This window comes from Dermacentor variabilis, chromosome 5, assembly GCF_050947875.1.
Source record: "Dermacentor variabilis isolate Ectoservices chromosome 5, ASM5094787v1, whole genome shotgun sequence".
NCBI classification, from domain to species: Eukaryota; Metazoa; Arthropoda; class Arachnida; order Ixodida; family Ixodidae; genus Dermacentor; species Dermacentor variabilis.
In genome coordinates, this window is record NC_134572.1 from 80,845,281 (window position 1) to 80,863,731 (window position 18,451).

The 18,451-nt window shown below is 46.5% G+C and overlaps 1 protein-coding gene across 2 annotated transcripts in view; it reads right to left on the reverse strand.

Annotated features, from left to right (window-relative positions):
- PolE1 (DNA polymerase epsilon catalytic subunit 1) overlaps window positions 1-18,451 on the reverse strand; it is a 98,336-nt gene that overhangs the window by 9,579 nt on the left and 70,306 nt on the right. For both annotated transcript variants that reach the window (XM_075692963.1, XM_075692962.1), the window contains 7 exons: window positions 17,606-17,690; window positions 12,108-12,311; window positions 9,296-9,361; window positions 9,124-9,195; window positions 8,383-8,484; window positions 6,841-6,923; window positions 6,081-6,210 (listed from right to left, as the gene is read on the reverse strand). In XM_075692963.1, coding sequence (XP_075549078.1) covers window positions 6,081-6,210; window positions 6,841-6,923; window positions 8,383-8,484; window positions 9,124-9,195; window positions 9,296-9,361; window positions 12,108-12,311; window positions 17,606-17,690 — 742 coding nt within the window. The remainder of the gene's footprint in view (window positions 1-6,080; window positions 6,211-6,840; window positions 6,924-8,382; window positions 8,485-9,123; window positions 9,196-9,295; window positions 9,362-12,107; window positions 12,312-17,605; window positions 17,691-18,451) is intronic.

Consider the following 18,451-nt stretch of genomic DNA (forward strand, 5'->3'; position numbering starts at 1 on the left):
GCGCTATCACCACTCCGAGCAACATAACAAAGGCAGAGCTTTGCGTTGCACTGTCCCACTGCAGGTTATAGCTATTGCGCTTAAAGCGAAACCAAAACTGCCAAAAAAATACTTGTAGACTAGTTCGCCAGTCAATAGAATGCCAATCCGAAGCCTGTATTTCCCATCATTCCCATGATGGTTGAACAATAGCAGCGCCAGATTTGCCTCTAGGTATACTAATATGAAACTCTATGGTCTAGTACACAGAACCGTACAGAGCCGTCTTTTCTTTTTTTTTTTTCGTAACAAGAACGACAGGAGATGCTCATGGACTGTTTGAGGGTCGGCTCACTTCACGGAGAAGCATTTCGTCCATTTGCTCATTAATCACACAGCGTTCTGAGGCAGAGACACGATATGGCCGTTGCTGCAATGGCGATTGGAAGCCAGTGTCAATATCGTGTGTGACAGCAGACGTCCGGCCCAGGGAAGGTTGCCCAACATCAAAAGAACGAAAGTCTGCTAAGATGTGCAGAAGCTGAGAACGCTGAGCTGGAGTGAAGGCATTGGCAATAGATGAATCGAACACACCTGTGGGCAAAGGGTCGGACGTAGAGAGAGAGAGAACCGAGCGTGCTGTAACTAGCGCAGGACATGTCACCAGGAACATCCGTAATTTGTACAGCATCGATCGCTTCCACATAGCCAAGACATTCGCCTTGAAGCAGCATCACAGGGTATGAGAAAGAGTTACAAACAAAAATAGCTGTGGAGCCCCATTTGACGTTCACTGTTGCAAAAGTTAGCAGCAGACCTTTTCGAGTATGTTACGTTTCGCCTACGACGCGCGGTATAGCCGGCGCGGATGCAGCGGACGCCGGGGCTTCGTTCAAAGCGGCGGACATTTTGGCCCGTTCGGCGCCGCCGCTACGCCTCCCCGCCTAGCGCGTCCAGGCATGTTCCAATGCCACGTGTCTTCGTGTGTGCGTGTGTGTGTGTGTGCATGTTGGTGCCCACGCTTGTCAAAGCGCGGCAGCCGGGGAGAGGAGCTCCCCCAACTGTGAAGCGAGGAGGTCTGACCGGCGCCGGCCCGGCAAATGCGTCACCTACTCGTCTCAACGTGTCTCTCAGCATGTCCGTGCCCCGCGTCACGTGCGCCTCTGACGAGACGTTCCTTCTTGCCCTCAACTGCGAGAGTATAAAAGCAGCTGCCCCCGGACACCAAGAGAGAGGCTCCGATTTCATCCGTCGAGTAACGTGCTCTCCTGGCTCTCCACATCGGTCGACCTGACCGGCCGCTCTTTTGCGATGCTAGAATAAACAAGTTGTTCTGTTAGCAGTCGACTCATGCTTTGCCGGGACCTTCGGATGCTTCCAGTTGTGCCCCAGGCCGCCAGGCCAACGCTACCCTTGGGGCTTGCAACCCGATTGCAACAACTGTCTGCCAGCGGTGAGATCGCGACAACGGAGGCCAGCAGCCAAGATATGCGGTTGACTGTATGCTGAGCAGCACAACGACCATCCGGGAGCAGTGCAACGAGCCCTGTGTGATGACTGGTTGCCTGCAGCGGAACGACTGCGCTGAATTCTTGGCTGCGAGGTTTGGTGAGTGCGGGACTTTCTTCTTCTGAGTTTTGCCAGGCTTTTGTTAGTGTCAGAAACAGAGCTGGTAATTGTGGTTGTCGTTGCTGCCGGGTTAGTTTGCGGCAAGACAATAGTAAGCAGTAGAGAAAGCGGCATTCAGAGCAGCCATGGATTTGAAGTCGTTGCGCAAACCGAAATTGCTGGAGCTTGCAACAGAGTTGGGTCTGGATGTCTCAGACAAACTCAGAAAACCAGAACTGCTAAGGGCTATTCTTGAGTTAGAAGCTGAGGATGACGAGCTGTCGGAATGCCTTGAGACCATTGAGGAGAGGGCAAAAAGAGAGGAGCGCGAACTTAAAGAACAGAAAGAGCGAGAGCAACAAGAAAAAGAGCGCGACCGTCAACACGCTTTGGAAATGAAGCGTCTCGAGATAGAGATGGAACGCGCTCGTAATGGAAGTCAGGCACACGGTGCAGGAGAACGAGTATTGTTCAAAATGACTGACCTGATGCGGCCGTTTAAGCTTGGAGAGGACATTGGTTTGTTCCTGGTTATCTTTGAGCGAACGTGCGAGAAGCAGGGGTTCTCTCGGGAAACGTGGCCACAGCGCTTGCTCACTTTGTTACCCGGCGAGGTGGCCGACATAGTCGCTCACTTGAAGAGAGAGGAGGCAGAGGATTTCGACAAAGTGAAATCGAGTCTGCTAAAAAAGTACAGGCTGTTAGCGGAGGCGTTCCGTCGGAAGTTTCGGGAAAATGAGAAAGGCAAAAGTGAGTCATATACAGAGTTTGCCTACAGGCTTATGTCAAACATGCAGGAGTGGCTCAAAGAAGAGAAAGCGTTTGGTGACCACGAGAAAGTTCTGCAGTGTTTCGGGCTGGAACAGTTTTATAGTCGGTTACCTGAGAACGTGCGGTACTGGGTCTTGGATAGGCCAGACGTTAGTACGGTGGCTAAAGCCGCCAAGCTAGCCGAGGAGTTTGTGACGCGTCGGGCTCGCGGAGCTAAGGACGGTCTAAAGGGTGAATTTGGCTCCAAGTTTGAGAGGCCGAAGTTCACACCCATGAGAGCAAGGGGGGACACACGTAGTGCGGATGCAAGTGAAAGTCCGACCGAACGTAAGGAGACGGCGGCAGCCGAAGCCGAACGCAGAAAGCGGCTCGAGACGAGGCAAGTGCGCGTGTGTTATACGTGCTAGAAGCCGGGTCACTTTTCGGCACAGTGTCCGGAAACAAAAACAAAAGTCGTGTTTTTGTCATTATGCAGCACTGACGAGAACATGAAGCTTCTCGAGCCTTACATGCGAGACCTCCTCGTGAACGGGAAAGAGTGCCGAGTGCTTCGCGATTCCGCAGCTACGATGGATGTAGTTCACCCCTCTTACGTAGAACCCGATATGTTCACGGGCGAGTGCGCATGGATCAAGCAAGCCGTAGAAGCTCATAGCGTGTGTCTGCCCGTAGCAAAAGTGCTTATTGAAGGACCTTTCGGAGCACTCGAGACGGAGGCCGCAGTGTCATCTATGCTGCCCCCCCAGTACCCGTACCTATTTTCGAACAGGTCCGATCACTTCCTGCGCGAGAAGAAGCTTTTGTTTGGTGAGGCTAGCGTTCAGGCCTTAACCAGATCGAAGGTTCGGGAGCTCGCTGCAAAGGCGGTAGTTGCGGGGCCGACGTTGTCGAACAATGAGAAAGGGTCAGAGGCGCAGCAAGCTGATATTCTGAGCACGTCCGAACTGAATACAATTGAGCCTGAAGCGTTGAAGGCACCAGATACTGGAGAGGAAATGCCCGACACGGGAAAGTTAGAAGAGCTATCTGCAGATTTGCTCATCGCGCCTACATCAGACGGACTTAATAGGTTGCTAAAAGTCAGCAGGGCGGCTTTGATAGCCAAGCAAGAAAAAGATGGCAGCCTAGAAAACATCCGCTACAATGTCAAGGAAGGTATCGCCAAGGAAAATGCTCGTTTTGTGGAAAGAGGTGGGGTCCTGTACCGGAAGTATCTAGACCGCAGGGGAGTGGAGTTCGTTCAGCTGATCGTTCCTCAGTGCTACCGTCAGGATCTGTTGCGCTTGTCGCACGGGGGTTCGTGGTCCGGACACCTAGGAGTTAAGAAAACTAAGGACCGTCTCTTGCAAGAGTACTATTGGCCAGGGTGTTTTCGGGACGCAGACCACTTCGTGAGGACATGTGACACCTGTCAGCGGGTGGGCAAACCAGGGGACGAATCGAGGGCGCCGTTGAAATTGGTACCTATCATTACGGAGCCTTTTAGACGGCTCGTTATTGATACAGTGGGACCTCTGCCGGTAACAGCCACGGGGTACAGACAAATTTTGACTGTGGTCTGCCCAGCGACAAAGTTCCCTGAAGCAGTGCCGCTTAAAGAACTCAGCTCAGTTGAGATAGTCAATGCACTACTGTCCATATTTGCGCGAGTTGGTTTTCCTGCGGAAATCCAATCAGATCAGGGCACAGTGTTTACTAGCGCTTTGACGACAACTTTTCTCGAAAGGTGTGGGGTAAAGCTGTTACACAGCTCAGTGTACCACCCACAGTCGAATTCCGTTGAGAAGCTCCACTCCGTCATGAAGCGCGTGTTGAGAGCATCGTGGTTTGAACAAACTGACTGGGAGCTGTGTCTGCCTGGGGTGATGTTTGCATTGAGGACCGCGCCGCATGCGGCTACGGGGTTTTTGCCAGCTGAGCTGGTGCACGGTCGCTCGCTGCGATCTCCGCTTCGCATGCTTCGAGACGGATCACTGCCCTCTCCAATGGCTGCAGACCATCTCTTCCACAAATGGCCGCCTCCTGCGCTGGAGCCTCGCTTTGCAGCAATGTTCCTTTGAAGTGCATTACAAAAAGGGGAGTCTCAACGGTAACGCCGATGGCTTAAGTCGAAGCCCCTAACGTAGGAATCAGCCTCAGAGTTGTTTGTTACTGATGTTTTTCTTCCTGAGGCAGGATTTTTAACATATTGCTTTTGTTTAGTGTTTCAAAGTGATGACGTGCTTTCCAGTGCAATTTTCCAATTTGTGGACGTGTTCTGGGTGCTGCTAGACTACTGTAAGGAACTAGGCAGTAGTATAAAAGGGGAAAGAGCCTGGCATGGCTTAGTGAGGGTTGTGCCGTGCTTGCTGACTGAGCGGTTGAGTTTCGGCGTAGTTCTAACGCTTGCTGGGAACGAGAAACAAAAATGGCAACTCTCCCGAAGTCACTTTGCAGTGTCCTGTGTGAACCTGAACGTGAGAACGAGGCCTTCTCGGTGCGCTGCGCTCAAGAAACGCCGAGGGACGACCGACTTCGGTTGTGAGCATCATCGAGCGACATCCCTCCGGACAGCGGATGCAGTCCCCTGACCATCGGGATCTCCTTCTCCCGGCGGGGCGGTCTGTTACGTTTCGCCTACGACGCGCGGTATAGCCGGCGCGGATGCAGCGGACGCCGGGGCTTCGTTCAAAGCGGCGGACATTTTGGCCCGTTCGGCGCCGCCGCTACGCCTCCCCGCCAAGCGCGTCCAGGCATGTTCCAATGCCACGTGTCTTCGTGTGTGCGTGTGTGTGTGTGTGCATGTTGGTGCCCACACTTGTCAAAGCGCGGCAGCCGGGGAGAGGAGCTCCCCCAACTGTGAAGCGAGGAGGTCTGACCGGCGCCGGCCCGGCGGATGCGTCACCTACTCGTCTCACAGTGTCTCTCAGCATGTCCGTGCCCCGCGTCACGTGCGCCTCTGACGAGAGCTTCCTTCTTGCCCTCAACTGCGAGAGTATAAAAGCAGCTGCCCCCGGACGCCAAGAGAGAGGCGTCCGATTTCATCCGTCGAGTAACGTGCTCTCCCGGCTCTCCACTTCGGTCGACCTGACCGGCCGCTCTTTTGCGATGCTAGAATAAACAAGTTGTTCTGTTAGCAGTCGACTCATGCTTTGCCGGGACCTTCGGATGCTTCCAGTTGTGCCCCAGGCCGCCAGGCCAACGCTACCCTTGGGGCTTGCGACCGATTGCAACTACTCGTGCCAGCGGTGCGATTGCAACAACGGGCGTCAGCGCTGAGATTCCAACAAGTATAAAAGCAGCCAGATGGAGAAAGTAATGCGACGGCGTCAGAGAGGCTGCTAAATAAACACCTTTAGAAAATGAACTTTTTTATGAAGAATCTGGTAATAAAGCTAAATAATGTGACTTCAGACTACCAGAGTAAATATTTTATTATATTTAATGCATAGATAGTACATAAGTCATATGCCAATGACTCTAGTAACAGCCTCATGTTACAGCAGCAGCCAGATACAATAACAAACAGCCATAATCTGATCGCAAATGAACCTTGAGAAATATAGACTCTAAAGAGAACAAATAATCTGCACAAAATGCAAGAGCATCTTGTCTAGGCACCACAAAAAATCATGCATCACCATTTATATCGGAACAAGTTCACATACACACTAGAACATAATTGTAATAAGTGAATGCACATGCTTTGCAAACAGATTGGACATTAGCAAGGCTGTACGAACCTTACAAATGGCCTTGACGAACTCTAAAGCAGGACTAGTTGGTTTCAAGTGGCTGCCTGGTATAACTGGAAAAACTTCTTTGCCATCCAGAAGGTTGGACGACAGCTTGTGCTGTATTTTTTGAGTAATGCTGAGAAGAATAGAGGATAATCAAACACGTTTAAGTCTGTTAGTTATAATTTGGGGAACCTTGCAGAATCATCAATGTCACAAGGAAACAACGCATCACAGGCATGATTTTCAGACAGGAATTTCACAGACATTCATACTCTCACAAAATCATTTACAGGACCGTGAAGCTGTAGCTGTTCAGTTGTAATGCGATATGTTTCGTATGCCTCATTTCAGTACTTTGTCGGAGGCCCAACACACCTACTGTTATCAAATGTCACAAGTAGCATAATTGCAGTTGCCGTCACCAGATGCCAGCACCTGTAATTAAGCTGCATCCTGCTCTATTTGAAGCTTAAGAAAATTTCAAAGCTAAAGAAAATTTGGCACAAATAGACAAAATACAAGAATCTGAAAACAGGTTTTTCCATGCAACTTGTACACCACAGCTAATATAGAGATGCTCGTGCTATCAGCACACACAAAGCAGGTAATATGTTTGTAAATGCTGCTCTCCTCTTGATACTCAAAGTACAAGCCTGAGTCACTCTATTCTGCGAGCATTCTATAGGCATTTTTTCATGCAGGAAATTAATGTGTCTTGTTCATCTAATAAAATGTAGCGGGCAAGCTTTCGCACAAGTCTCACCTGAAAAGCTTCTGGGACAGCTCACCACCAACTAGTCTCTTCATGTAGACGAGTGTCTCCACACCTGTGCTGTGCTCCTTGGACTGAATAGAGGAACAGGTGTGATTAAGCATCATGCACGCGTCAATATTGCTAGCCATCTGGTAGCTTTTAGGCACAAGCTTATGAATAGGGCTAGCGCATAACACCATTCAGTGTGCAGTGAAACCACACTGCCAACATTGATGGTTCCACAAAATCTGCCTCCGCCAGCATCTTCAACTCCCATGAAGGCCTTCAGCACCCAGTGGCAGAGCACTTTCACTGTGGACACACTGACTGTGACGTTGCCAGCAGCAAATAAAGATGCTGCCACTACCCAAGAAGCAGGCGCGGGTGCATGTTTGAATATGTGGGCTTCCCAAAATGCACCGAGGAATGATAACACTTGGCTTAAGAGGTAATAATTTTGTATTCCGCATGTTTTTTGTTTGCAGAAAATCTCCCAAGCAGTTTGGGGTCTTTTGACCATTCAAAGAAGAACTGGCACATATTTTTTAAGTTGCAGAAACTCTGCCACAAGCAAGATTTGATGCTGGAGGAGAACATCAAGAGCAATAGTTTGATATGCAGCAAAATGCTACCAATGGTGCATAAATGGTTGCTTTGCTTACTTCAACAAAAGTCAAACAAGAGATGTCGCGGGTGCATGTTTGAATATGTGGGCTTCCCAAAATGCACCGAGGAATGATAACACTTGGCTTAAGAGGTAATAATTTTGTATTCCGCATGTTTTTTGTTTGCAGAAAATCTCCCAAGCAGTTTGGGGTCTTTTGACCATTCAAAGAAGAACTGGCACATATTTTTTTAAGTTGCAGAAACTCTGCCACAAGCAAGATTTGATGCTGGAGGAGAACATCAAGAGCAATAGTTTGATATGCAGCAAAATGCTACCAATGGTGCATAAATGGTTGCTTTGCTTACTTCAACAAAAGTCAAACAAGAGATGTCGCTGGAGCCAATGTTTCAACAAGGGGACTTGCCCTGACAAAGACGAGTCCCCTTGTTCAACCGCTAGGGTGGTATTCTCGGGTGATCACTATCGCAAGACTTCATAAGAATAGGTCGGGCAAACGCCAAAAAGAAGCTCTCATAGGCTGAGTATCGTGAAACTACCTCAAAAAGCGATCTCCCGGGAATATGGCCCTTGTTAATCAATTCATGGTTTCATCTTCCTGTGAATGTCTGACTTGTTTGGCTTGTTTTTCTTTTATTTTTATACAAATCTGAATTTGAGCACTCCCATGACATGCATACTTAAAACCTGCATAATGAATTAGCCAGCAAAAAAGAAGGCTTTATTCCCAAATGCCACCTTTGCAGACGTTTTTTACACTTTTTTGTCCATGCTTTAGTAGTTTAAAGGAAGATAAGTTTTCATATTCTTTTTTTTTTTTTCTGGGGTGGGGGGGGGAGGAGGAGATCTGCCAGCAGCCTTTGCTTTGTGCAAAGGTGTGTAGCCAAAATTTTAATTTATATTGCATGCTATGTTCGCAGGCATACCACTTGACTTGCAGTCCTTCTCTGCACTTGTGAGGCTCCGGGCATGTCCAGTTCCTCCTTCAATTTTAGGTACACAGAGTTGATGTAGCTGCCTATGACCATCTGCAAAGACAATTGCAACAGTGGCTGAACAAGGTACACACTTAACTTGCGACTGATGATGTTAGGTGTGACTGAAATCGAAAGCAATATGATGTGTGTGTTAGGAGCAACATTAAAGGCTCTCCACAAGTGTCACCGTGTCATGCTGATACTCAACACATTGTGAACTGCCAAAGCACCACCTTGTCAATAAAACATGCACAACTTGCTTTACTCCAATAATGAAACAGAACAACGTCTTGTGGGAGAAAAGGGTAAACTTCTGTTGCATATATTCAATTTTCATTAATGCGACATACAAGGGACATGCCGAAATTGACTCTGATTACCAAAGTTTCAATTACAAGTGTTTAACAAGTTTGAACACATTCTGGAGCCTCGTAATGCAGTAACGTTAGAAGAATGGTTGTTTTACTGATTACTGAATTAATTGAAGTCAGCTGCATAAAATTTTAGACAGCCAACCAGGATTACCACAACCCTTGCGTACATTACACGAAATGGTAAAGTCCAGTAAAACAAATAAACAACAAGAATGTTGTAGGTGGGGACAAAGCATGCCACTGAAAATATTGCTACACTTGTTACAAAACTTGACAAATTCAGATTGTGGACATAATGACATCAGTAGAAACTTACATTGAAGTTGTCTTGCACACCTCCAACTTCAGGCAAAAAATGGGCAAGGTTCCAAAACATTCGCACTTCCGCCTTAAATAATAAAATAAAACAAAAAAGAAAGAGCAACGCTGTCAGCATGACTACTCCTGTGTTGTGAAAAACGTCCAGCTGTGATTGGCAGGTCAGTTACCTCATCGTCAGCAGACTCTTCTTCTTCTGCTTCCACCAGTTTACCTTGCACACCTCCGTGATTTGCCTGCAGATAATCAAGGCAGCTTACTATAGGGGTTGTCAATCATCCCACACACAGTGCGAGATTTGTACAGAAATGAACAGCCTAGTAATATGAATCCAGCTTTCCACTGCCTTTTTGCACCATATAATAAATAAGAACAGTGCGCAAGATCTGAGCGACTCATTTGTTTTAACCATACCAAAGCTAAGTCACAAGTTAAACAATATTACACGGTTCTGGAATAACTTGGCCAAGGCACGAATACCACCAGTTTCTACGCCGTTTGGCCTCAATTATCAGGACTATGACATGCGAATACGTGCACGCACAGCTGCCAAAATTCAATGTGCATTTTACAGTACCGGAACTGCACAGGGACGTTGTAGTGCAGGCGCTGGATTAATTTTGACACTGCGGGCTTCTTAAATGTGCATACAAAGCACGGTGCAAGGGCACTTTTGCGTTTCGCCTCCACTGAAATGAAGCCGCTGCAGCTGCAAATCAAGCTGACAATGTTGTGCTCAGCAGCAGAACACCATAACCACTGAACTACCAAACGGGTAGGTACATGGCTGTTCCTTCTGGTATTGCAGAAGTGCAGCTCACCAATTCATTTAAACTTAGCATTCACTCTAGTGTCCCTTTACTTGCCTTTCTAAACACCACACTGTACATGGCACAGGGCCACGACTGTGCCATGCACAATGTGGTGCATGGTCATTTACGCTAAAGAGTCATGGCAAATCAGTTATGCAGAATCCCACAAGGTAGAGGAAGGTTCATAAAAGGAAAAATTGTCATCCACCTGTATCTAGCACGAAGCTACAAAGGAAACCCATAGAAGTTTCTCAGAAACAAAGCTTCATAGCTGACGAAAAATTCATCCCGGTCTGAGATTCAAACCCAGTACCAATGCCTTTCCGGGGTGGTCGCTTATCGTATGAGCTACCATCTGCTAACCTCCTGGCTAGCTCAGATGGTAGAATGACAGCCCCAGAAAGGCGTTGGTCCTGGGTTCGAATTTCAGACCATCTGATTATGAGGCACTCTGCATCAGGGACTCCAAATGAATTGAGACCACCTGGGGTTCTTTGACATGTACCTAAACCTAAGTGCACTAGCCTTTTTACATTCTGCCCCCATCAGAATGTGCTTGCCGCAACCAGGAATGAACCCATGGCCTTGTGATAAGCAGTACAACACCATAGCCGGTGAGCTATCACGGCAGGTTAGAGGGCCTAGTCAGGGCTATGAATCCTTTAATTATGGGGTTTTACGTGCCAAAACCACAACCTGATTATGAGGCATGGATGAATGCTCCTGTGCTGCCATAATGCCCAAGATGAGCACTCACAGCACACGTGAGTGCCCTAGTGTTTGCAGGGGATACTAAAGGGAAAATGACGGCACGCAATAGGCATAGGGTGACATCATCTTGTTTAGGGCTAGGGGAAGACACAGGGGCAGGTGCCAAATTCAAATTGTTTATTGTCAACATTCGTGTTTCACTCTGTACCAGCGTGCAGATACAGAAATGAGTAAGGCAGCAAATAATGTCTCACTTGTTTTTTATTTAATGTGACAGGAGACATCTGCAAGACAACATGCGCTCATGCACCTTTGCAAGCGTTTCAAAGGTTATTTGTAATGGTTTTCAGACATCATGCTCTTCATGCAGATGCTACATCTCCGAAAGAGCAGATTGTGGCCAATCACAATAAGAGACGCTGCATCGACGCTGCATCATTGCAAAGCTGGCAGTCGCAACCGTGGTAACACAGTAAAAAGGAAGTTCAATAAGGACACTTTGAATATTACTTGTTGCTTTCATTTTCAGCCGCAAAGTAATTTGTCAAGCTTCAAGCTTTCATTTGCGCAACTATACAGTTTATCGAAAAACATAGTATGCCTCCAACCATTGGGATTGTGTTAAGTGGGCTGGGCCAGCTCAACGCGATCCTAACGGTCGGAGGTGTACTACATTTAGTAGTGATCATCATCAAGTGTAAAGGACATGAAAATTCAAAGCTTCATTGGCTTGGCTTAGTCTCTCCATACCGACTCTATGTTGGCTCAGTCCACAATAGCAAGTTTACGAAACATGTGGATTTCATAAAAAAGTACAGCGGAAGATCCGCAGTGACTGTGTCTTTCCTGAAAGTCCCCAGTACCACAGCAACCCTGCTCTACACAAACTACATAGGTTTGGCTAAATAAGAAGGCTCCCTGACACTGTTTTTAGTCATGTTCTCTCAAGTACTGGTAGACACTAAGGAAACTATGTTTCTGTTAAAATGTGTGGGTTACGACTTCAGGTTGAGAGAATGAGTGTGGCTGTATTTCCAATTGATAAGGAATGTTACATTCAGGAGCTTTTAAAGTTAACCATTTGCAATCCTGCATTGACCAATCATGACATCATCATGACATCGTGACTGAAGCGGCAAAGCACTGTCTAGGGTTAGCACTGCCCTTACTCGCCTGTGAAGACATCACATGTGTTGTAAGCTTGTAAGCTTGCAGACTTAAAGCTATTATCAACTCAAATCAACAAAAATCACACAACGTCATGCAATGATGTCATTGCAGTCCTACCTTGGAAAGCCTAGACTTAAAGTGCAATTTTCTCTGCTAATATAGGTAAGTGATTTTCCTGAGCTGAGCACAAGCTCGCAGAACTCCATAATAGTGATGTACTGCTATAACAAGATTAAGAGTTTGCCTTGCAATGTCCTTTTAACAATACAAGGAGGCAAGAATATCGTACCGGGTCCAGCCAGAGGAGAAGCTGCCAGGCGGCACGCACAGACAGGTCAAGGCTGTGGAAGAGTTCACGACCACGGATGCCACTGATGACATAGTCGGCGTGAGCCAGGCCATCCTGCAGTCGGCGACGCTTGGTACACAGCACCAGTCGGCTTGTGCTTCCATACACTACCACCATACCCAGGCGCTCAAACTCCATCACAAGCTGGAATTCAAGCCACACAGCGCAAAGAAATAAATGGGGGTGACATTTAGTTACCTTACGCCGACACACATTTTTATCAGTGAAAAAAAAGGAGGCTCATTCACTTCTTTATATATGCTGGCAAATCGTGTTGCACCAGTCTTGCATGCACAAATCCAAAGGAAGTAGTGTGAATATATTTCAGGCACTTTCATTACTGCATTACAATATGTATACTGTACTTCTTTTGATTTCTGAGACGAAATTGAATACGAATCGAATAGTGCCTCAAGTGAAGCGAATCGAATATTGAATATGTTTCAAACAGTTTTCCAATAATGAACAGTTGTTATCACAATTAATATAAAACGATGGTCATATTCCAGTATTCTTAAAGTTAGCAAGTTTCTGTCATCACATACAGTCGAATCTCGATAATTCGAACTCGAAGGATCCCGAAAGTTTGTTCGAATTAAAAGGGGGACTTGTTCTTGAAGTACTCATGCACCGTAGCACGATGCACGAATGGTGTGAGTCTTGAAATATCACGAAGCGCAAGCATACAGTCAGTGAGAACCATGAAACTGCCCGCACCAGCCAATGCTCGCTTCCCGATAACGGCAGAACACAAAACTTCAGGGAGCAGGCTAAGCTGCCGCCAGGCCAGCGCAGAGGCAGGCACATGCAAAGACCATTTAAGGTGAAGGAGTTACCAGTGAGTTGAGAGGCAGGCTGAGGGGAGCGCAGTTGCGAGGGGCGAGAGAGAAGCGAATTTGCTTTCCCGCCAGCTTGAATTACCTCTGCCGCCTAGGCTTACTGCCACCTAAGACTGCCACAGCGGAGTTGACGAGGCCGGGCTGGGCCTCCGCTGCTGCTTCCCTCTGCATGCTCGCATGCTTTTCCTTTTGTCTGCTGACAGATCGGCATTGCATTCATGTTCTTCATCCTGCATTCTTAACACGCCATGTCTTACGAAGATGACAAAGTCGTTTCCACTGATAATAATCATGTTGGTGTGCTCTCTTCTGTCGCGGCGTCGCTGCATGCGAAAGATAAGGAGAATGAGGTATTGGGTGCCGCCTTCGCGTCCTTGTATTCAGGGTTCGTCTTGTTGTACAGAATCAGATCTGGCGCACTGTCTCCGACAACCTTTTTGTCAGGACGTCTTGGTTTAGACTCCTCAGTATTAAAAAAAGCCACAATTTCGCTCGAAAGGCAAAGCATCGATTGCGATAGCAAATTAGTGGACAGCTATACGAAGCAAGGATAGTAGTTTTATCAGCCGTATAAACTTGTAAACGTAGGCATACTAACTAAATTAACAAGCATGGCGCCACGCACGCACAAGCAAACATGAACACATCTCACTCGACGACGGCGGTAGGGCATGCGATGACGGTTTTATGACCCTTGGACTTTATACAGAACCTCGCACGCGGTGTTGAGGGGTCTCTCCTAAGCTCTTCCTCTATGGCGGGTTCAGAGCAATGCTGGTCGAAGGCATCGCAGCGCAATTTGGCGCGCTGCTGAGGGCATTGTCAGAATGCGGTATGTTTGAATTAACTGTCACAAATGCTTGCGCGTTTGAATTACCAGGCGTTTTCGCCCATCAGGAAATACATAACTTTGATGGGAATACAGCGTCAGTTCGAATAAACCAGAAGTTCAAATTAAGTGTATTTGAATTAACGAGATTCGACTGTAGCACATTATGAAGCGTTGTTTATTAAAAGCACAAACGGAGCATTAGGAGCAAACAAGTAGTTTTTTGCATGCACAGGGCGCTTCAGAGAGTGCGAATGGTTGCTGTGCAGCCTGTAAAGTATGGCCACCTAAGTGACGTAGCCTGCTCCACTACACAAATTTTCATGTTGCATGTTTACACTATGCCTACAAGGGTGAAAATATACCGTACTTTTGCTCCAATTTCGTGTTTATTTGAATGTAGTTGACATTTTGAAATAATCGCAACATATATGAAAAATGCTCACACTTACAAGTAGTGACTATTCAACTCGAAGATCGAATCGAATAGGCCGCTATTCAATTTGTTATTCAAAAGTTTTGAATATTCGCACACCCCTAATAAGTACTGTTTACTTCCGTTAGCTCAAACCTGACGAGGCTGACAAAATTGACTGAATTATTCAGCAGGCCGAATAAAAACAAAATGTAGAAAAAATGCCAAAGCACACCGCTGCTTCATTTCACACTATGTATTTGCTGGATTCTAATGTGCCCCCAAATTGAACTTTCTGTGTGTTCAAATCCAAAAAATAACGTAGAAATGACATTAAAGCTTAAAGGAAGTAGAAATCTAATGCACACCCGATTTTTTTGTAAGAAAAGTGTAGCATGCCTCCGACTCTGGTAATAAGAAAAGGGTGAAACCAGCGAACTTTACCTAAACAGAATAGAAATTTGTTTACGCCTACAGGGTGTCTACCAAGTTGACATTTCCAAATTCCCTGAGTTTTCCAGGTTTACCCTGAGTGCCATTGCAAATTTCCCTGAGTGATGCAGAACTATGTTTTATGTCAAGACGGGCTGAAACCATATCGCCCGATACTGTCACTCTCTAGTAAGCTATAGAAAAAATTTAAAAAACGACTTAATCTAATTTGAATACTAAGGAGTAGTGTTCATGTAATTCAAAAAGAGAATAGAAGTCGGGGTTAGTAAAATGCACAGCAAATAAAATGTCTTCGAAAAAAATTGCAAATGGAGTCGGACATTCTCAAATACGATAAAAAGGAGATGGATATAGAAGCAAATATTTTCGAATATGAGCTATTTCTATCAACTGATAGCAAGCTAAGTGGTATGAGGCCCGAACTCTGTCACAATTGAGATTCTCTCTCAACAGCTCGTAAGTCAACCTCAACTGTCCTGACATACTCTCAGCCCGCGCACGACTCTTGAGTGTTGTGTTTCACTGCTTTAACGAGTTTATTTTGGTTTGGATGAGGGACACTTGCATCTCGGCATTAGCCAAAACTTAATTTTTTGAGCGCAAGCTCCTCCAAAACGGCGGCAGCAAGCTTCCATTCCTGTTTATTCCTCAATGCGTAGGTCATTTCTATTCTTGTTTTTCTTCCGCCACTCGTTCGCCCCAAAGACCATTTGAAGTATCTTGGTCAGTTGCACAGTCTACGGCCGATTTTTCGAACTCCCAAGGGCCGCGAAAACGTCCGAAAAATCGGCCAGTTGGAAAAAAAAATAAATGCGTGTCATTTAGTGCCTTTAGGGGCTCAAACCGCCACAGGCACGTTCGAAAACGCTCTGAAGGCCTGTCGGTACACATATTAGGCATATCGGTGCTCGTACTGTGACAGGAAATACCGGGTGCACGCGTGTATAATTAAGGAATACATACTGTGTTCCGTGGCAATAGCCCCTTCCCACGCTTGTTATGCTTCACTGCAATACTTTCGCGTATGCTTCACCAAGTAACATTTCTGTACAGAGGTGAAGCTGACTTTCAGGAACCGGCATTGTGCAACGCACCGTGCTTTCCAAGCTTCGAAGCCAATCGCGAGGACCACAAAGGCGGAGTCCGTGCCATTGCTGACAGCAGCTGATTCTTTCAATAAAAAACTCGGCATCCAACGGCAAGAAGCTTCATAGCGAACGTCAAAGCAGCTAGCTAGGCCTAGCGTTGCCGCAGTGGCGGCAACGGCTGCCAGCGGATCTGCGTGCGAGAGTGCCGGTTCGAGGTGGCGAAGTAATCAAAATGGCAGCGGTGGTGCCTTTGATTATTGCCGTTTCGGACCTGCGGTCACGGCAAAACGTCCGGAAAATCGGACGGCGAAGAGTTCTTGCGTCCGAAATGCCACACGTTCTGATACGTTGACTCTATGGGGTACGTGGCGGTGCCGCGAAGCCGTCCAAATTATCGGGAATCCGGAAAGTCGGTCGTTGACTCTACATTGGCAACTCCTCCAGCCGACGACAGGGCATCAAAGACGATTCATTATGATTCCTGTCTGTTACTCGAGCCAGCATTACCGCGACTTTCGACCCTTTCAATAAAATTGCCGCTAATTTTCCCTGATAGAGGCCCAAATTCCCTGAGTTTTCCCTGACTTTTTCCCAGACTACTCAAAATCCCTGAGAATTCCCGGTTTTCCCGGTTGGTAGACACCCTGGCCTAATGTCCACCATTATCAGTCCATGAAAGCACTTCATTTCTGCCTATGAACAGAGCACACATCCTTCGTACGGTCCATTATGCGTTTTATATTCAGGATTTATCGAACGATTTTGCAGCAGCCGCAAACAGGATGGTGGCCTACACCTAGACAAACCACTTCGCTAGTTTGTCCTGCGAAGCAATATTCCAGACAGCCAAAAAACATGTGGTGCAACTTGTTGCTGCTAGTTTAGTATGTAAAATACCTTAACTTTCAAATGAGCTTTTGTAATTGAAGACTGAAAGCAGCGCGACATCACTGTCATGCTATGCAAGGACTTCATCTGTCGCCATCTTGTAGTGGCGATGATGCTGACTAAGCCGGCTCTGATAGTAAGCTGTTGCGAACAGGGTTTTGGTTCCATATCCGACTGTACCGAGCAGGCAACTTTCAGCCCAGTTTTCTTGTAAGCAAAAGGCATGTGTGTTAGAATTGGATCGGTATAGTAATCATTAATTGTGAGGTACCGTTTTCACTTTGAAATCTTCCCAAGACAGGCTGAAAATAGGCATCTTTAATGGAATGACATGTGTTCAGTGCGTTTACTGTTTCCCAAGCTCCATCGAAATAGACGCTGCCCCTAAAGAGGTCTCTATTGGAGTCGCCATAGGGGTCAGGTGGGTGTGTGCTGACCAGTCAAGTTCAATTTATCTCTCAAAATCTAACTTTAGGACCGAAATAACAAAAGCTCGGGCACGTAAACATGTATGGTAACCGGCCAGGACCTTCTATTGTGACCTAATTAACAGGAGTAAAATTAATGAAAGTACTGTATTAAAAATTTCATCATAGCATGAAAATTTTACTTTCGTAATTTAAGTGAGCGCCAACTATGGATGTACTGAGATTAAATGTTTCCTTAGCTGTTGATGGGGCCACAGCTCCCACAAAATATATGATATTAACATGTGTCTCTATATGTTTAGTTCTGAAGCAGAAAAATAAAAAGCTTTAGAAGCTTAATCATTAGGAATCTGTTCTTATGAGAAATACATGCACGATATAAATTGAGATGATGAATGAGCATAGCAATCCCAAATTAATGCTCACACAATCAAAACCCTGCCCTGCAACTACCGTGACCCTCCAGAAAAGCAAAAGAAATGTGTTGTGATTCCTCACCTGCGTGAACATCTTCTTCATGAGATTGTTAAGAATCCTTTTCAGCACAGGCTCGTACAGTAAGGCTTGCGAACTCTTCAGCCATCTAAAAATGTGGAGAAAAACGAGGATAACAAGAATTCCATGTACTAGCACTGCTTAACACAACAGTAACGAAACAACTATGGCTACGGTGCACACTTAAAGCCATTTGTGCATACAAATAGGGCAGATGGCCAAGTGTCCATTTGTCATATACACTGTTTACTTCTTGTAGACGCTGCGAGTCATCTAAAGTAATGCCAACATCCTTTTCGCAATGTCTGTACAATTAACTACTGGTGGTAACAGCAAGAAAGCATTGTTTTGTAAGCCACTCTACCTACAGCCCATGAAGGTACACAGGGCACCTGCATGAAAGGAAATGTGTGAGGCCTCTTACAATGTCATCACTAGATGGCTTGGAAGAGCTTGACAGGCACTAGAAGAAGCTACAGGTGCTGCTTTGCGCTCTCTTCACTCAAGCAAGGCCGTGGCTTGGCACGCACAGTTTTTCCAGCCACCAGTAGCTGCCGCGAATAGCTGTGGAGCCTTCCCCGGCTTCCATAGAGCGCACACCACACACTCGCATGTTCCTTTTCATAATGGTGCTCTGTGTGATTATGTGCCTCAATGGAAAAAAGGAGAGGGCAACCTTGTGCCACTACTTATGGGCAAATAGGGGGAAGTTGGGAGACGGAAATTCAAGGCGACATGTATGTCGCCTTGAAGAAGACAAGTCCACTTGTCGTAACGTTGGCTCCAGCTTTCACCTTGTTCTCGTTTTGCTCATAGTTATGGGCAAGTGACACGCAGCCAATGACAGCA